The sequence below is a fragment of the Drosophila biarmipes genome, chromosome 3L (assembly GCF_025231255.1).
Source record: "Drosophila biarmipes strain raj3 chromosome 3L, RU_DBia_V1.1, whole genome shotgun sequence".
Lineage (NCBI taxonomy): Eukaryota > Metazoa > Arthropoda > Insecta > Diptera > Drosophilidae > Drosophila > Drosophila biarmipes.
This window is the reverse complement of record NC_066613.1, coordinates 22,266,788-22,277,114: the sequence shown is the minus strand read 5'-3', so window position 1 is coordinate 22,277,114 and position 10,327 is coordinate 22,266,788. Positions and strand designations below refer to the sequence as shown.

At 38.8% G+C, this 10,327-nt stretch overlaps 4 protein-coding genes across 5 annotated transcripts; 1 reads left to right on the top strand and 3 right to left on the bottom strand.

Moving 5' to 3' along the window:
* Nucleotides 1-300: 300 nt before the first annotated feature.
* LOC108034544 (guanylate kinase) lies at nucleotides 301-1,809 on the top strand. The gene has a single exon (XM_017109470.3). The coding sequence runs from the start codon at nucleotides 443-445 to the stop codon at nucleotides 1,127-1,129; it is 687 nt and encodes a 228-aa protein (XP_016964959.1). The 5' UTR covers nucleotides 301-442; the 3' UTR covers nucleotides 1,130-1,809.
* Nucleotides 1,780-2,366, bottom strand: LOC108035658 (uncharacterized). The gene is made up of 2 exons (XM_044095062.2): nucleotides 2,099-2,366; nucleotides 1,780-2,018 (listed from the first exon to the last, which is right to left on the bottom strand). The coding sequence occupies exons 1-2, from the start codon at nucleotides 2,331-2,333 to the stop codon at nucleotides 1,969-1,971; spliced, it is 285 nt and encodes a 94-aa protein (XP_043950997.1). The 5' UTR covers nucleotides 2,334-2,366; the 3' UTR covers nucleotides 1,780-1,968.
* Nucleotides 2,367-2,650: 284 nt separating this feature from the next.
* On the bottom strand, nucleotides 2,651-3,652 carry LOC108035657 (NADH dehydrogenase [ubiquinone] 1 alpha subcomplex subunit 5). Its single transcript, XM_017111364.3, has 3 exons — nucleotides 3,528-3,652; nucleotides 3,247-3,408; nucleotides 2,651-2,950 (listed from the first exon to the last, which is right to left on the bottom strand). The coding sequence occupies exons 1-3, from the start codon at nucleotides 3,546-3,548 to the stop codon at nucleotides 2,759-2,761; spliced, it is 375 nt and encodes a 124-aa protein (XP_016966853.1). The 5' UTR covers nucleotides 3,549-3,652; the 3' UTR covers nucleotides 2,651-2,758.
* A 250-nt stretch (nucleotides 3,653-3,902) lies between these two features.
* LOC108034573 (ninjurin-A) lies at nucleotides 3,903-6,464 on the bottom strand. Of its 2 annotated transcripts, none has more exons than XM_017109503.3 (4): nucleotides 6,137-6,464; nucleotides 5,169-5,238; nucleotides 4,573-4,973; nucleotides 3,903-4,277 (listed from the first exon to the last, which is right to left on the bottom strand). In XM_017109503.3, the coding sequence occupies exons 1-4, from the start codon at nucleotides 6,212-6,214 to the stop codon at nucleotides 4,077-4,079; spliced, it is 750 nt and encodes a 249-aa protein (XP_016964992.1). In that variant the 5' UTR covers nucleotides 6,215-6,464; the 3' UTR covers nucleotides 3,903-4,076. The 2 variants fall into 2 exon arrangements, with proteins under 2 accessions (XP_016964992.1, XP_043950795.1); XM_044094860.2 differs by having other exon boundaries at nucleotides 4,573-4,961.
* Between the last annotated feature and the right edge of the window lie 3,863 nt (nucleotides 6,465-10,327).

Sequence of the window (10,327 nt, the reverse complement as noted above, 5' to 3'; positions counted from 1 at the left end):
TATTTGATTTGAGGGAATTTAAAGTCTTCGATTTACATTTGAAAAATTTCTTATATTTTTCTTGATATTGTGGGCATTATTATCTAATGGTAATATTTTCTAATTTGGTTTCTTTTTCATTTTTTAAAACAAAAAAACAAATCTTCACAAACTTAAAATATATCATTTAACAACAAAGTTAATTCAAATTAATTTTGAAATTCTATTTGGAAAGCAAGGGTGACCATCAGATTTTTCACATACTATCTATCATGCTATCGAAAAATGCGATATATCGATCAAATCGAAATTAACCCATCGCTGGCCCGCTACACACACAGACGCGCAACAGCACGCCTTCTCTTAATTTAGCCAAGCCAAATAAAACAAGAACCAGACCAGCTTTTTTGGGAACCCATTGGTGTTGTTGCTGCTCCGGGCTATACGCATAAAAGGCCACGCGATGATAAGCTTTCTGTTCATTGTAAATCGCGCTCTCAGCAGCGGCACGGCGGCGAGTTTATCGAGCAAGAAGATGTCCGCCCCCGGACCACGCCCCCTCGTCCTCTGCGGCCCCTCGGGCTCCGGCAAGAGCACGCTCCTGAAGAGGCTCTTCGCGGAGTTCCCCAACACCTTTGGCTTCAGCATATCGCACACCACGCGGAAGCCCCGCGAGGGCGAAGAGCACGGGGTGCACTACTATTTCGTGGAGCGGCCGGAAATGGAGGCGGCCATCGCCGGAGACGAGTTCATCGAGACGGCCGAGTTCACGGGCAATCTGTATGGCACCAGCAAGGCGGCCGTGCGCGAGATCCAGGCCCAGGGCAGGGTCTGCATCCTGGACATCGAGCAGAAGGGTGTGGAGCAGATTCGCCGCACCGATCTGAATCCCATACTGATCTTCAACAATCCCCCGAGCATCAATGAGCTGGAACGTCGACTGCGTCAACGTGGCTCGGAGACGGAGGAGTCGCTGGCCAAACGCCTTAATGCCGCCCAGGTGGAATTGGATTACGGTTTGACGCCCGGCAATTTCCACAAGATCATCAACAACGTGGACATCGATGTGGCCTACGAGGAGTTCCGCAACTTTGTGGTCCAGGAACTCAAGGCACAGGAGAGCCAGGGAGTGCCCATTAGCCTGAAGTAGGACGAAGGAATCGAAACGAAGGTGCAATGATATTAATGATTAACCTCAGTGGGATGGTTTGCTGGCAAGGAAAGTAATCCATGTGTTTTACATTGATGGTAATGTATGCCATAAACTAAAAGGAAAACCAGGTACTATTTATATTTATACTTAAGAAAAAGGTTCGATTAGTTTCATTTGTTCATTTACTTTTACAAAAATAAGTTGATATTTATTGATGCATAGAATGATATATACATAGGTATTTATAATTTTTTCGTTCTTTGCTTAATCAGTTCCTTTAAAAAATATTCACTTAGAATATCAACCCCAAAATCATAATTACTTTGAGAGCTCGTTCTGTTCAAAATAATGTTAATAAGTAAAACTAGACCGCCAAAATCGACCCGATTAGAGCGGCAACTTGACCTAGAGTTTCCAATGAGAGTGCGCCATGGATTACTTTCCGTGCCCGCGATGCATGAGGCGCCCACCCCAAAACCACGTTGACTAATGGCATTTATACTTAAGAAATGGCTTGTATTTATTCTTCTCCTCCTGTCCACCTTCATGTTGTGCAAAGTCGTTGTTGTAGTTGTAATTTTAAGCTGAAAGTTGTTGCGCTGCTTCACGGTCGAGGAGACCGGGGAAGGCGATTAAAATGGAATCAATAAAGAGCAAACAGATGCGGGTATACTGTATTTACACGAAGGTTCTCTATATTATCTACAAAGCTGAGCTGAGAAGGTCAAATGGTTATCGGCAGTGGGTTTGTTTATAAATTGGCTGATGGCTGGCTCTGCTCCTCACGCAATCGCTCGATTTCCCCCCGGCTGCTGATGTCTGCTGGGTCCCGCGGCCTATATGTCGAATGTAACACGCACTCCCAGGCGAAAGTCCTGCTCCGAACCTTGGATTACGAGGGATACGCATTGTTCTTATAGTCATGGTGCAGATGGAAGCGAGCCTGGTATTTGGTGCTGCCCGTACCCGATTGCGACCCCTGGGTGCGATGCACCAGGCTGGCGGATCCATCGATCTTCGTCCGACTGTCCGCACTGCTCCAGAGCCCGGCGATGGCCTCCAGCGCCAGTTCCGTCTCATCATCCTTGTCGTCGTGCTCGGCCGAAACCGTGAGATCGATTTGCCGACGCTGGCGAGGAAGTGATGCCACCAAGCCGATGGAAATGACCAGCAGTAGGAGGAGGTACTGGAGCGCACGCATGTTGAAAGCAGACTGAGCTCGTCTGCGGATCGATGATCTCGTTGAAATGTTGACTGCGAGCTGGGATTTCTGTGTTGTTCTAGATTACAGAGATTCGTTAGGGATTTATAATTAGCAAAATAGCAGCTTCAAGCTGTAAGAAATCGAAAGTATTTACATTTTAATAGTCATGCTCGTTTCAACCTTTTAATAGAAATGAAGTCCAAAGGCTATTGGTGTTTTGAAACTTAATTTTAAAGTATGAAATTCAAGTAAGAAATGTAAGAAAACAGGTTGAATTCAAAACCGGAACACTCCCAAAGATCACAATTTGAAGCTCAACAATTTTGTTGATAATGCGGCCGGCTTATCAACGGATTTATTGCTCTCTTCTCATTTCCAATTCATATAGAATAATTAGTACTATGTGTAAAGCGTAGGGCGGTCTAAACCTTGGGCTCCAGGATCTGGGCTGGCGGCCAGTCCCACTGCTTGGCAGGTGCGGTTTGGACCAGCTTCTCCCAGGGCTTCCAGCCGAGCATCTTGCGGGCCAGCACCAGCTCGTTCTCCGCCTGAACGATGAGCTCCTCCACCTGACCGCAGCCCACGGCCTTCTCCAGGGCGGCGATGTCTTTGTTCTGGGGGAGAATGATATATTAGTATTGGTGTTATAGAAAATAGTTCATAGGATAGTATAGGATTTACAAAATAAGAAATTCTATAAGTTGGAAAACCAAAGCCATGTTGGATAGATCTCTTTTAAGACTAGCTGTTTTGATAACTATGCTAGAACTAGTGGTTTTGATAACTATGCCTACATACATATATGAATATTATTTTGGAAATGGATTTCTGATAGTATCAGGGGATATCCAATAAAAATAAGAAGGCTTTGAAGAATCATTGGTAGCTCCCAAATCAGAAAGCATCTTACTTGGGCCACCGCATCGGCGCGTTGCTTGACCAGCTGCTCGGTGTATTTCCGGTAACTGGCATCCTGTGGCATTTTGGACACCGCCCGCAGGATCTTCCCGTAGAGGGCGCTCAGGGCATGGTGAGGATTGGAGGACACGGCGAGTCCGGTTAAACCTGTGGACTGAAGAAGGAGGCGATGACATAACAATAACAACTAGAGGAACGCCACGAATTCCGGTCTTAGATCCACCTTCCAATTGATTCCGGAATAGGGGTTGTTCGTGTCCTACTTTAACTTACCGCCTTAATAATCTTGGCCATGTTTAAAACAGATTTTAAGCCGAAAATGCTTAATTTTCCGCACGATTTTATTTTGTAACAGCTGTTGTCTAGTGCTGTAAAATGAGTAAGTATAGAACAGTGTTGGAAAATGTGTAGTATATCAGCTATCGCAACCTATCGATAGTTTGGCGGGCAATGTTAACCGCTTAAATTATTTTAAAGTTGTTTGAATTAAATATATACACATTATGGTGTTAATTATTAGGGTTTATTATTGTTTTTATTCATACATAATATATTAAAAAAAATTAAATCATTTTACTACGCTTTAAAAAGCAGTAATATTTTTTAATTATAATCAAACTAGAGTAAAAACACAGAATTCATTTCAAATAAAGTGTAAAATGCTCGTGCGATTTTATTAATTTATCACAATTTATTTTTATATTTAAAAAATGAGGCGCTTAGTGAATTTCAACAAGGGCTGAACGAGTGTGGCTGTGAGTATTACCTAACGATGCGATATGCTCATAATACTACATTCTAATTGAAAATATAGATCAGCATCTATGTGCCAGTGCCGGGAATAGCTACAGTGGTCGTAGTATCTGGATCTGCGACGGTAAAGGCCGATATAAGAACATTGACCACCGTGACAATAAAAATGCCGATGACTGTATAATTGTTGATTCTGTTCGCCCGGCAGATATCGTGCTCGTTTTTGATGTTGTACTGGCCATTCAGTATAAGGCCCACGCCCACAGCAATCTGAAATGGAAAAGAAATTTTAAATATCATCAAAAATATGAATAAGAAAAAAGCACAGTGAAGTCTAGCTAACTTGAATTATTTACTGAATATACTTCATGTACTATAAAAAAAAGGTTTAAAGAAACGCCAACTATCTTGTAATTAACATTTTCCTTTTGAAAAGCAATTTAATTTTATTAAATTATATTAATTTACTAATTTAATTTTAAGTAACACATTTAATATATTTAATTAAAAAAAAATCAAAGACTCTTTTTGAACGTCAACTATATATGCAAAGTAAGGGACTTACCTGGAATATAATGCTCAGTGAGATGAACAGCAGGCTGGGATAAAAGTAAGGGTGCTGCGAGCTCGTCTCCAGGACATATCGCAACTGGTTCGCATTCGCAGACAGCAGGGCCAGGTCCATCATTCCCTGGGCCAGGGTCTTCTTGTGCTGGTAGGCATTCACGTCGGGTATGGGAGTCTCGACTCCGTTGATCGTCACAAAGCCGGGCCCATTATACCCCGGAAAGGAGAAACTGGGTCGCCTGCCTCCGTTGGGCACGAGGACATTGACACCGCCGCCTCCTCCGCTTCCGCCCCTGCGCTTTTCGCCATCCTCCAGCAGACCGTCATCCACTCCGGGATTGTCGTTGCCATCTTTAACAAAGGGACGATCGTCGTTGTCGGAGTCATCTGTTTCGGGCACTGTCAAAAGCACAAATAATGCGTAAATGGAAATTTGTCTTTAGTCTCTTAAGCTACTTACACAATAATGTGGTTTACACAAATTGTTTAATGATTGCGGTTGCAAGCAGCATTAGTCGCAAGATCGATTAACATATAGACAAGCACAAAAAAATGATTCTAGTTGGAGATAAGCCAGTAAGTTGGAATACGAACCTGCTCTGGGAACTCGAATATTGTTACGTGCGTCCATTGCATCGCCGTTTCTGTGATTGTTTTCGTTTTCCTGTAAAATTTCAATAAAAACGTTTCCGGAATATTAGCAACTTTGCTTCCAAAACCATTGTATAAAAATGCAAATGCATTCATCAAAACGGCACAGCTTCTGTTTTGACAACGCTGATAAATATGTAAATTTGGATTAATGCAATTACATGCTCAGTAGCCTTTTTATGAATAAGTTTTACACTATATATATTTTTGTTTGTAAGGGAAGGCTTTCGGTATCTTTGCACATAAAAAGATAAGCTTCAATAACAAAAATGTATGGCAAACCAGGCTTATCTACTGAAATGTATATATAGTAATGCACTTATAGGAATTTATATATAGTTCTTAAAAATTAAAGCTTAATCAGTGGTTTAAAAACAAAAATTATAATTTCATCAGTCAAGTAAATTTGTATAAATGCACGTAGTGAAAATAAAAAACCACAAGTAGGTCCTAAATATATGAGTCATAGAAATAGACTCCCCTATCAGCAGTTCGTGTGATTTTTCCCAAAATAAATGCCAATTTCATCTGGGAAGTTTCTCTTTTTCTATACGCGTTAATTCGAATTATCAAGCATATAATTTATAGAGTAAATATATTTTGCTAGAACATTTAGGATGGCTTCTTATTGTTAGTTATTGAACTTAAAAATTTGAGTTATAGAAAGTTGGTCCCTAAATCATGGGGTTTTTCCGCTTCAGCTGTCACTTTTCCCGAAATTTTGTTAACGCCACCTGAGAAGCTCCTCCCCTGTTCAAACAAAAACTATGAAGCAGTGCGAAACTATACCTCATACAAGTAAATAAAGTAAATAGACATTTTAACGATCTATTGGCGAGGTAAACAAAGCACCGGTTTATAGGAATTTGTGTGCCTTCCCCCAGTTTAATGATTGTCTAGCCAAAACTCACTTTGTTTCTTGTCAAAGTTGTATCACTCCCCAGCGGCAGCTTATCCATATCCAGTGTAATGTGCTCTAGGTCACTCATTTTGCAATGAATTAATTGCAATTAAACGTCTTCAGGCAATTATGAATGAAGATTTCCAACGCAATCGTTGGCGCTAAGATGCTTCAAGAATTCCTTTGTTTGTTTTTATACGTTATGCAGTATGCTTTTATCAAGATCTTTTCGGGGGAATTCACTCTGGTCTATGTGGTAATGTATCTGGTAAATTTTTCCTTCTTTAATACTCGTGCGCGATTGGCGACCGCTCAGCACGCTATTTCTCGGACAACTGACCGGAGATACGAATGAAATTGCGAATATTCTCTCGGGTCCACTTGTTTGGCTGGTTGGTCGCCAGCGCTACGCTTCCCCAAACAATCGGCTATTGGGGATTTCACGTTCTCATCCACAGGGTTACAACAAGTTGGTGTTGATGTAATACAAAGAATTTATGAGAACAGCGTTCTCTGAAGCATGTTGGAGTAAAGCGGAACGAACTGATAAAAAATATGTGTTTTTAAGGCAAATTAAAAAGATTTGTGTCTCTAAACATTTATACAAGTACATATTTAATTCGAAACTTATAATATAGAATCTAAAAATATTAAATACTGAGTTTTTGGTGCTCTAATAACTGTTTTTGGCAGTCCTTCGCCTCTTTCAGTTTATTGAATTTTATATATTTTTATTTTATATTTTTTAATTTATGAAATGAACATTTAAACAGTTTTTCTTTTTAATATTTATGATTAATATAATTAAGAAGTTATACAAATAAAATGCCTATTTTTCTGACAGTGTTCAACAAAGTTGTTTGAAGCTAGCGCCTCTCTTTCGACTTTCTCTCTTTCAAATGTGATATACCCCTCTCTTTCTTTGGGTGAATTATTTCCGCGGTCTAGCACGCCAAGTTCCTCGTTCGCATTAAAAATGCATTCGGCCACTATTTAATCCTACGTCATTGCACTCATTGAATATAGATTATACCTGCCTCTCCTTTTCCCGCTACTGTTTTGAAAAACGCGAGTTCTTGGAAAATGCCCAAACAAGCTAGCAGGAAAATGTCGCACGGATATTTACGTTTTCCCAGATTTTAATTAGTCACCAAGTGGGAGAAGCCAAATCCCGCAGAACTTTCACAATTGAAGAACAATCAGGTTCTTTTTTGGTCTTATCGAGCATAAAGAAATGAGAATGTGAAAACCGGTTGACAAGAGACTGGTAGCATATACACACTAAGAATTTCAAGAGTTTACACTCTGAGCATCTTTATGACTTGGGAAGCTGTTGGAGCCAATACCCTATGGCATTTAATATTGTTCTGTATTTATTTTTGGCGTTTATTGACTTTTGTTAAATGATAAACATAAAATGTTTAAACTTTGTTTGATAAATTTGAAATTTTTGTTATTTGTTCAATTACTTATGATTCCTTTGAATCGGTATCTTTTAGGTTTATTAATCACATTGTTATATTTAATGATATATAAGGTGTAAAAATAAATTCAAAACGAAAAACATCATTCACAAAGTTATACTAAAATCTTAATCAGTTTTACTTTTTTACCTTTATTTATCTTTATTTTTAAATTTTGGCGGTTTTCTCTTTTTAAAGTTTGCAACACTACTTCTCAAATTAGCGTTCAATTCCGATATTTTGAATTGCCAATTCCAGGCAGTAATTATTTGGAATTAGCCTATTTTACCAAGATAAAGATATGTAGTGCAATTACTTTCATATATTTAAAGCGAACATATTTTGAACCGTTTTCTTAGACTATAAACATTATAAATATACGTTTTACAACAATTATAAGCTGACTAGTTAAAGTTAATAAATTTGTGGACTTTAATATCAGTAGAATATTTAATTTAAAAGATTTTCAACGATTTTTTACTGTTCTTCTCTTTTAATTTACTCCCTGGACCCTGTGCAACGTTTTTGAATTAAAAACTTCGCGCGCCAAAATGTGTGGTGACTTTTATCGAGGACTCAAACCATACTTGCGTTGTCTAACACTAGTCAAGTTGTCAACCTAAAAAGATTGTGGTGAAAAGGATAGTTCAAATTTTCTTTATAAAAATTTAAATAGATTAGGTTTATATGCTGATTACAAAGGCATTCGTATTTTCTGTTTGTCAACTGTCCTGCATTTAATATGAATGGCTCCAGTTCAGAATTTTGAGGTAAACACATCTTTAGTTAATTAGACGTCTCGGTTTATATGGTAATTGAATGTGCATGTACGGATGCTCGCTGCTGTATATAATGCATGGCAATAATCTGGCAACTGTTATGTCATTGGGCTTGCATAAATTATGATTGCAAGTTGGGTGATATGGACAGGGTGTGAGCCTCAATTCCTTTGCCCCGAATCGATACAGATACATATGTAAGCGAGCACAGTGAGGGTCGCAATATTGTCATTAGATAAATGCGTTTTTATAAGTAAATAATTATGCGTTGGGTAAGAAGTTGCTAATTCTAAAACAAATTAAATTTATGCTTATACAAGTGTGGGATCGGAATTTATTTAAATTTATTAACCTAACAATAAATATAATAAATTATAGAGTTTATTGTAAGATATCCCAAAAATGTTTGTGGCTTATTTTAATTAAAAGATTAAATATAACTGCATACTTCTTTATAAAGAAATAATGTGTCCATGCTCAACAATATGTACTATTTATTTAGAAATTTATGGAGATTATTTACTAAAATTAATTTACATTTTTTATATACATATAACAAAATAACATTCTAACTATAGGATTACACAGTTTTCTTTTCCAACTACAAAATTGAAAAAGCTGGGATGTCCGGGGTTGAAATAGGCACTTGAACTTTGTTATATGAAAGCCCCTGTTCGGCAGGACGGAGCCTTGAATTTCCACTCCCCATTATTGCGACCCCCGCTGTAATCGTATGTACAAGGACAAACAATCGTGTCCTACACTTGTTCCCCTGCTCCAGCATCCGCATGCATGCATAATCGAGCAGCCCCAAAACCGAAATGGCGAGCACGTAAACGGAAACCCAACGACAATCGCACATTTCCCAATAATTATATTTCAATGCATCAGAATTTCAGCACGACAGTTGTCTGGTTTCCGCAGGACAACAACAAATGGAGGATAATAACAACACCAGCAGCGGCCTCATCATCATCATCATCGGCATGGGCAGCAGGAGCAAGAGCATCATCGCCATCGCCACCGCCATTGATACAGTTATGAAAGCCGGGGAGCATAACAATGGCCTGTTGGTCAGCTCATGTCCATGCAACCGCCCACAGCCACCACCTGGTTGCTGCCCCCCGAAGGTCCTTTGGCATCCTGCGGTGAGCTCAGGGGGCGGCGGCATCGGGTTCAGCTGGGCCGCTCGCCGGTGTGGTGTGGTCGGTCATTATCTGTTTAACAGTTCCACATTTAACGATGAAACGTCCGCTGGCACTGCCAGCTCGTCATGATATGGCCACATTTGAGTGGGCGGCTCTGAATGGCTCGCATGCCGCCCACTTCCCTTAATTCCCTTACGCCAATCTGACTGCTAGGGATGGCAGAATACCGGAAACTTTTAATGGGATGGGACGGGGGCTTTCATTTAATGAATTTATTTAGAAATTTAGAAAAGTTTAAAGTTTTTTGAATACCCACTGTTCGCACATGTTAGCTTTGCATTTTATTAAAATATTGTGCTTATTGCAAACTTAAAATTAAAAATAACAAAAGGTTTTTTAAAAACCCTTTGTCTGTCTTAATTTAGGTAACATTTTATAAATCAGTGTTAAATATTAAAGACAATTTAAGGAATTTTAGAATTTATTGGTTAAGTATGTTATAAAAAATCCTTAGATTAACTTTAATTCGTAGTTATACACTTCCATAATAGAATTAATATAAGCCGCTTTTGATGAACTATAAAATAAATACATTAGGTATCACTGTATGGATCTAGATTTTCTTTTAAAATTTTTGTAATACTAATTTAATAAATACAGTAAATTGTTTTACTTTATGAAAATATAGTTATAAATTGCATTAGATAATATTTATTTCCTCAACAATGAAACCTCTTTAATCATATGCCTGCTTCGAGAACCAGTAGCGTTTCAACGAGAATATTCCGCAAATGAGAAGCCAATAAGATTG

Coding starts and splice junctions, on each gene's coding strand:
- LOC108034544 (XM_017109470.3), top strand. CDS start 443: ATGATAAGCTTTCTGTTCATTGTAAATCGCGCTCTCAGCAGCGGCACG.
- LOC108035658 (XM_044095062.2), bottom strand. CDS start 2,333: ATGCGTGCGCTCCAGTACCTCCTCCTACTGCTGGTCATTTCCATCGGC. Junction 2,019..2,098: donor CACCCAGGGGTCGCAATCGG/GTACGGGCAGCA, acceptor TCGTAATCCAAG/GTTCGGAGCAGGACTTTCGC.
- LOC108035657 (XM_017111364.3), bottom strand. CDS start 3,548: ATGGCCAAGATTATTAAGGCG. Junction 3,409..3,527: donor TGGCCAAGATTATTAAGGCG/GTAAGTTAAAGT, acceptor CTCCTTCTTCAG/TCCACAGGTTTAACCGGACT. Junction 2,951..3,246: donor GCGCCGATGCGGTGGCCCAA/GTAAGATGCTTT, acceptor ATTCTCCCCCAG/AACAAAGACATCGCCGCCCT.
- LOC108034573 (XM_017109503.3), bottom strand. CDS start 6,214: ATGAGTGACCTAGAGCACATTACACTGGATATGGATAAGCTGCCGCTG. Junction 5,239..6,136: donor CAACTTTGACAAGAAACAAA/GTGAGTTTTGGC, acceptor GAAATTTTACAG/GAAAACGAAAACAATCACAG. Junction 4,278..4,572: donor CACTGAGCATTATATTCCAG/GTAAGTCCCTTA, acceptor TTTCCATTTCAG/ATTGCTGTGGGCGTGGGCCT.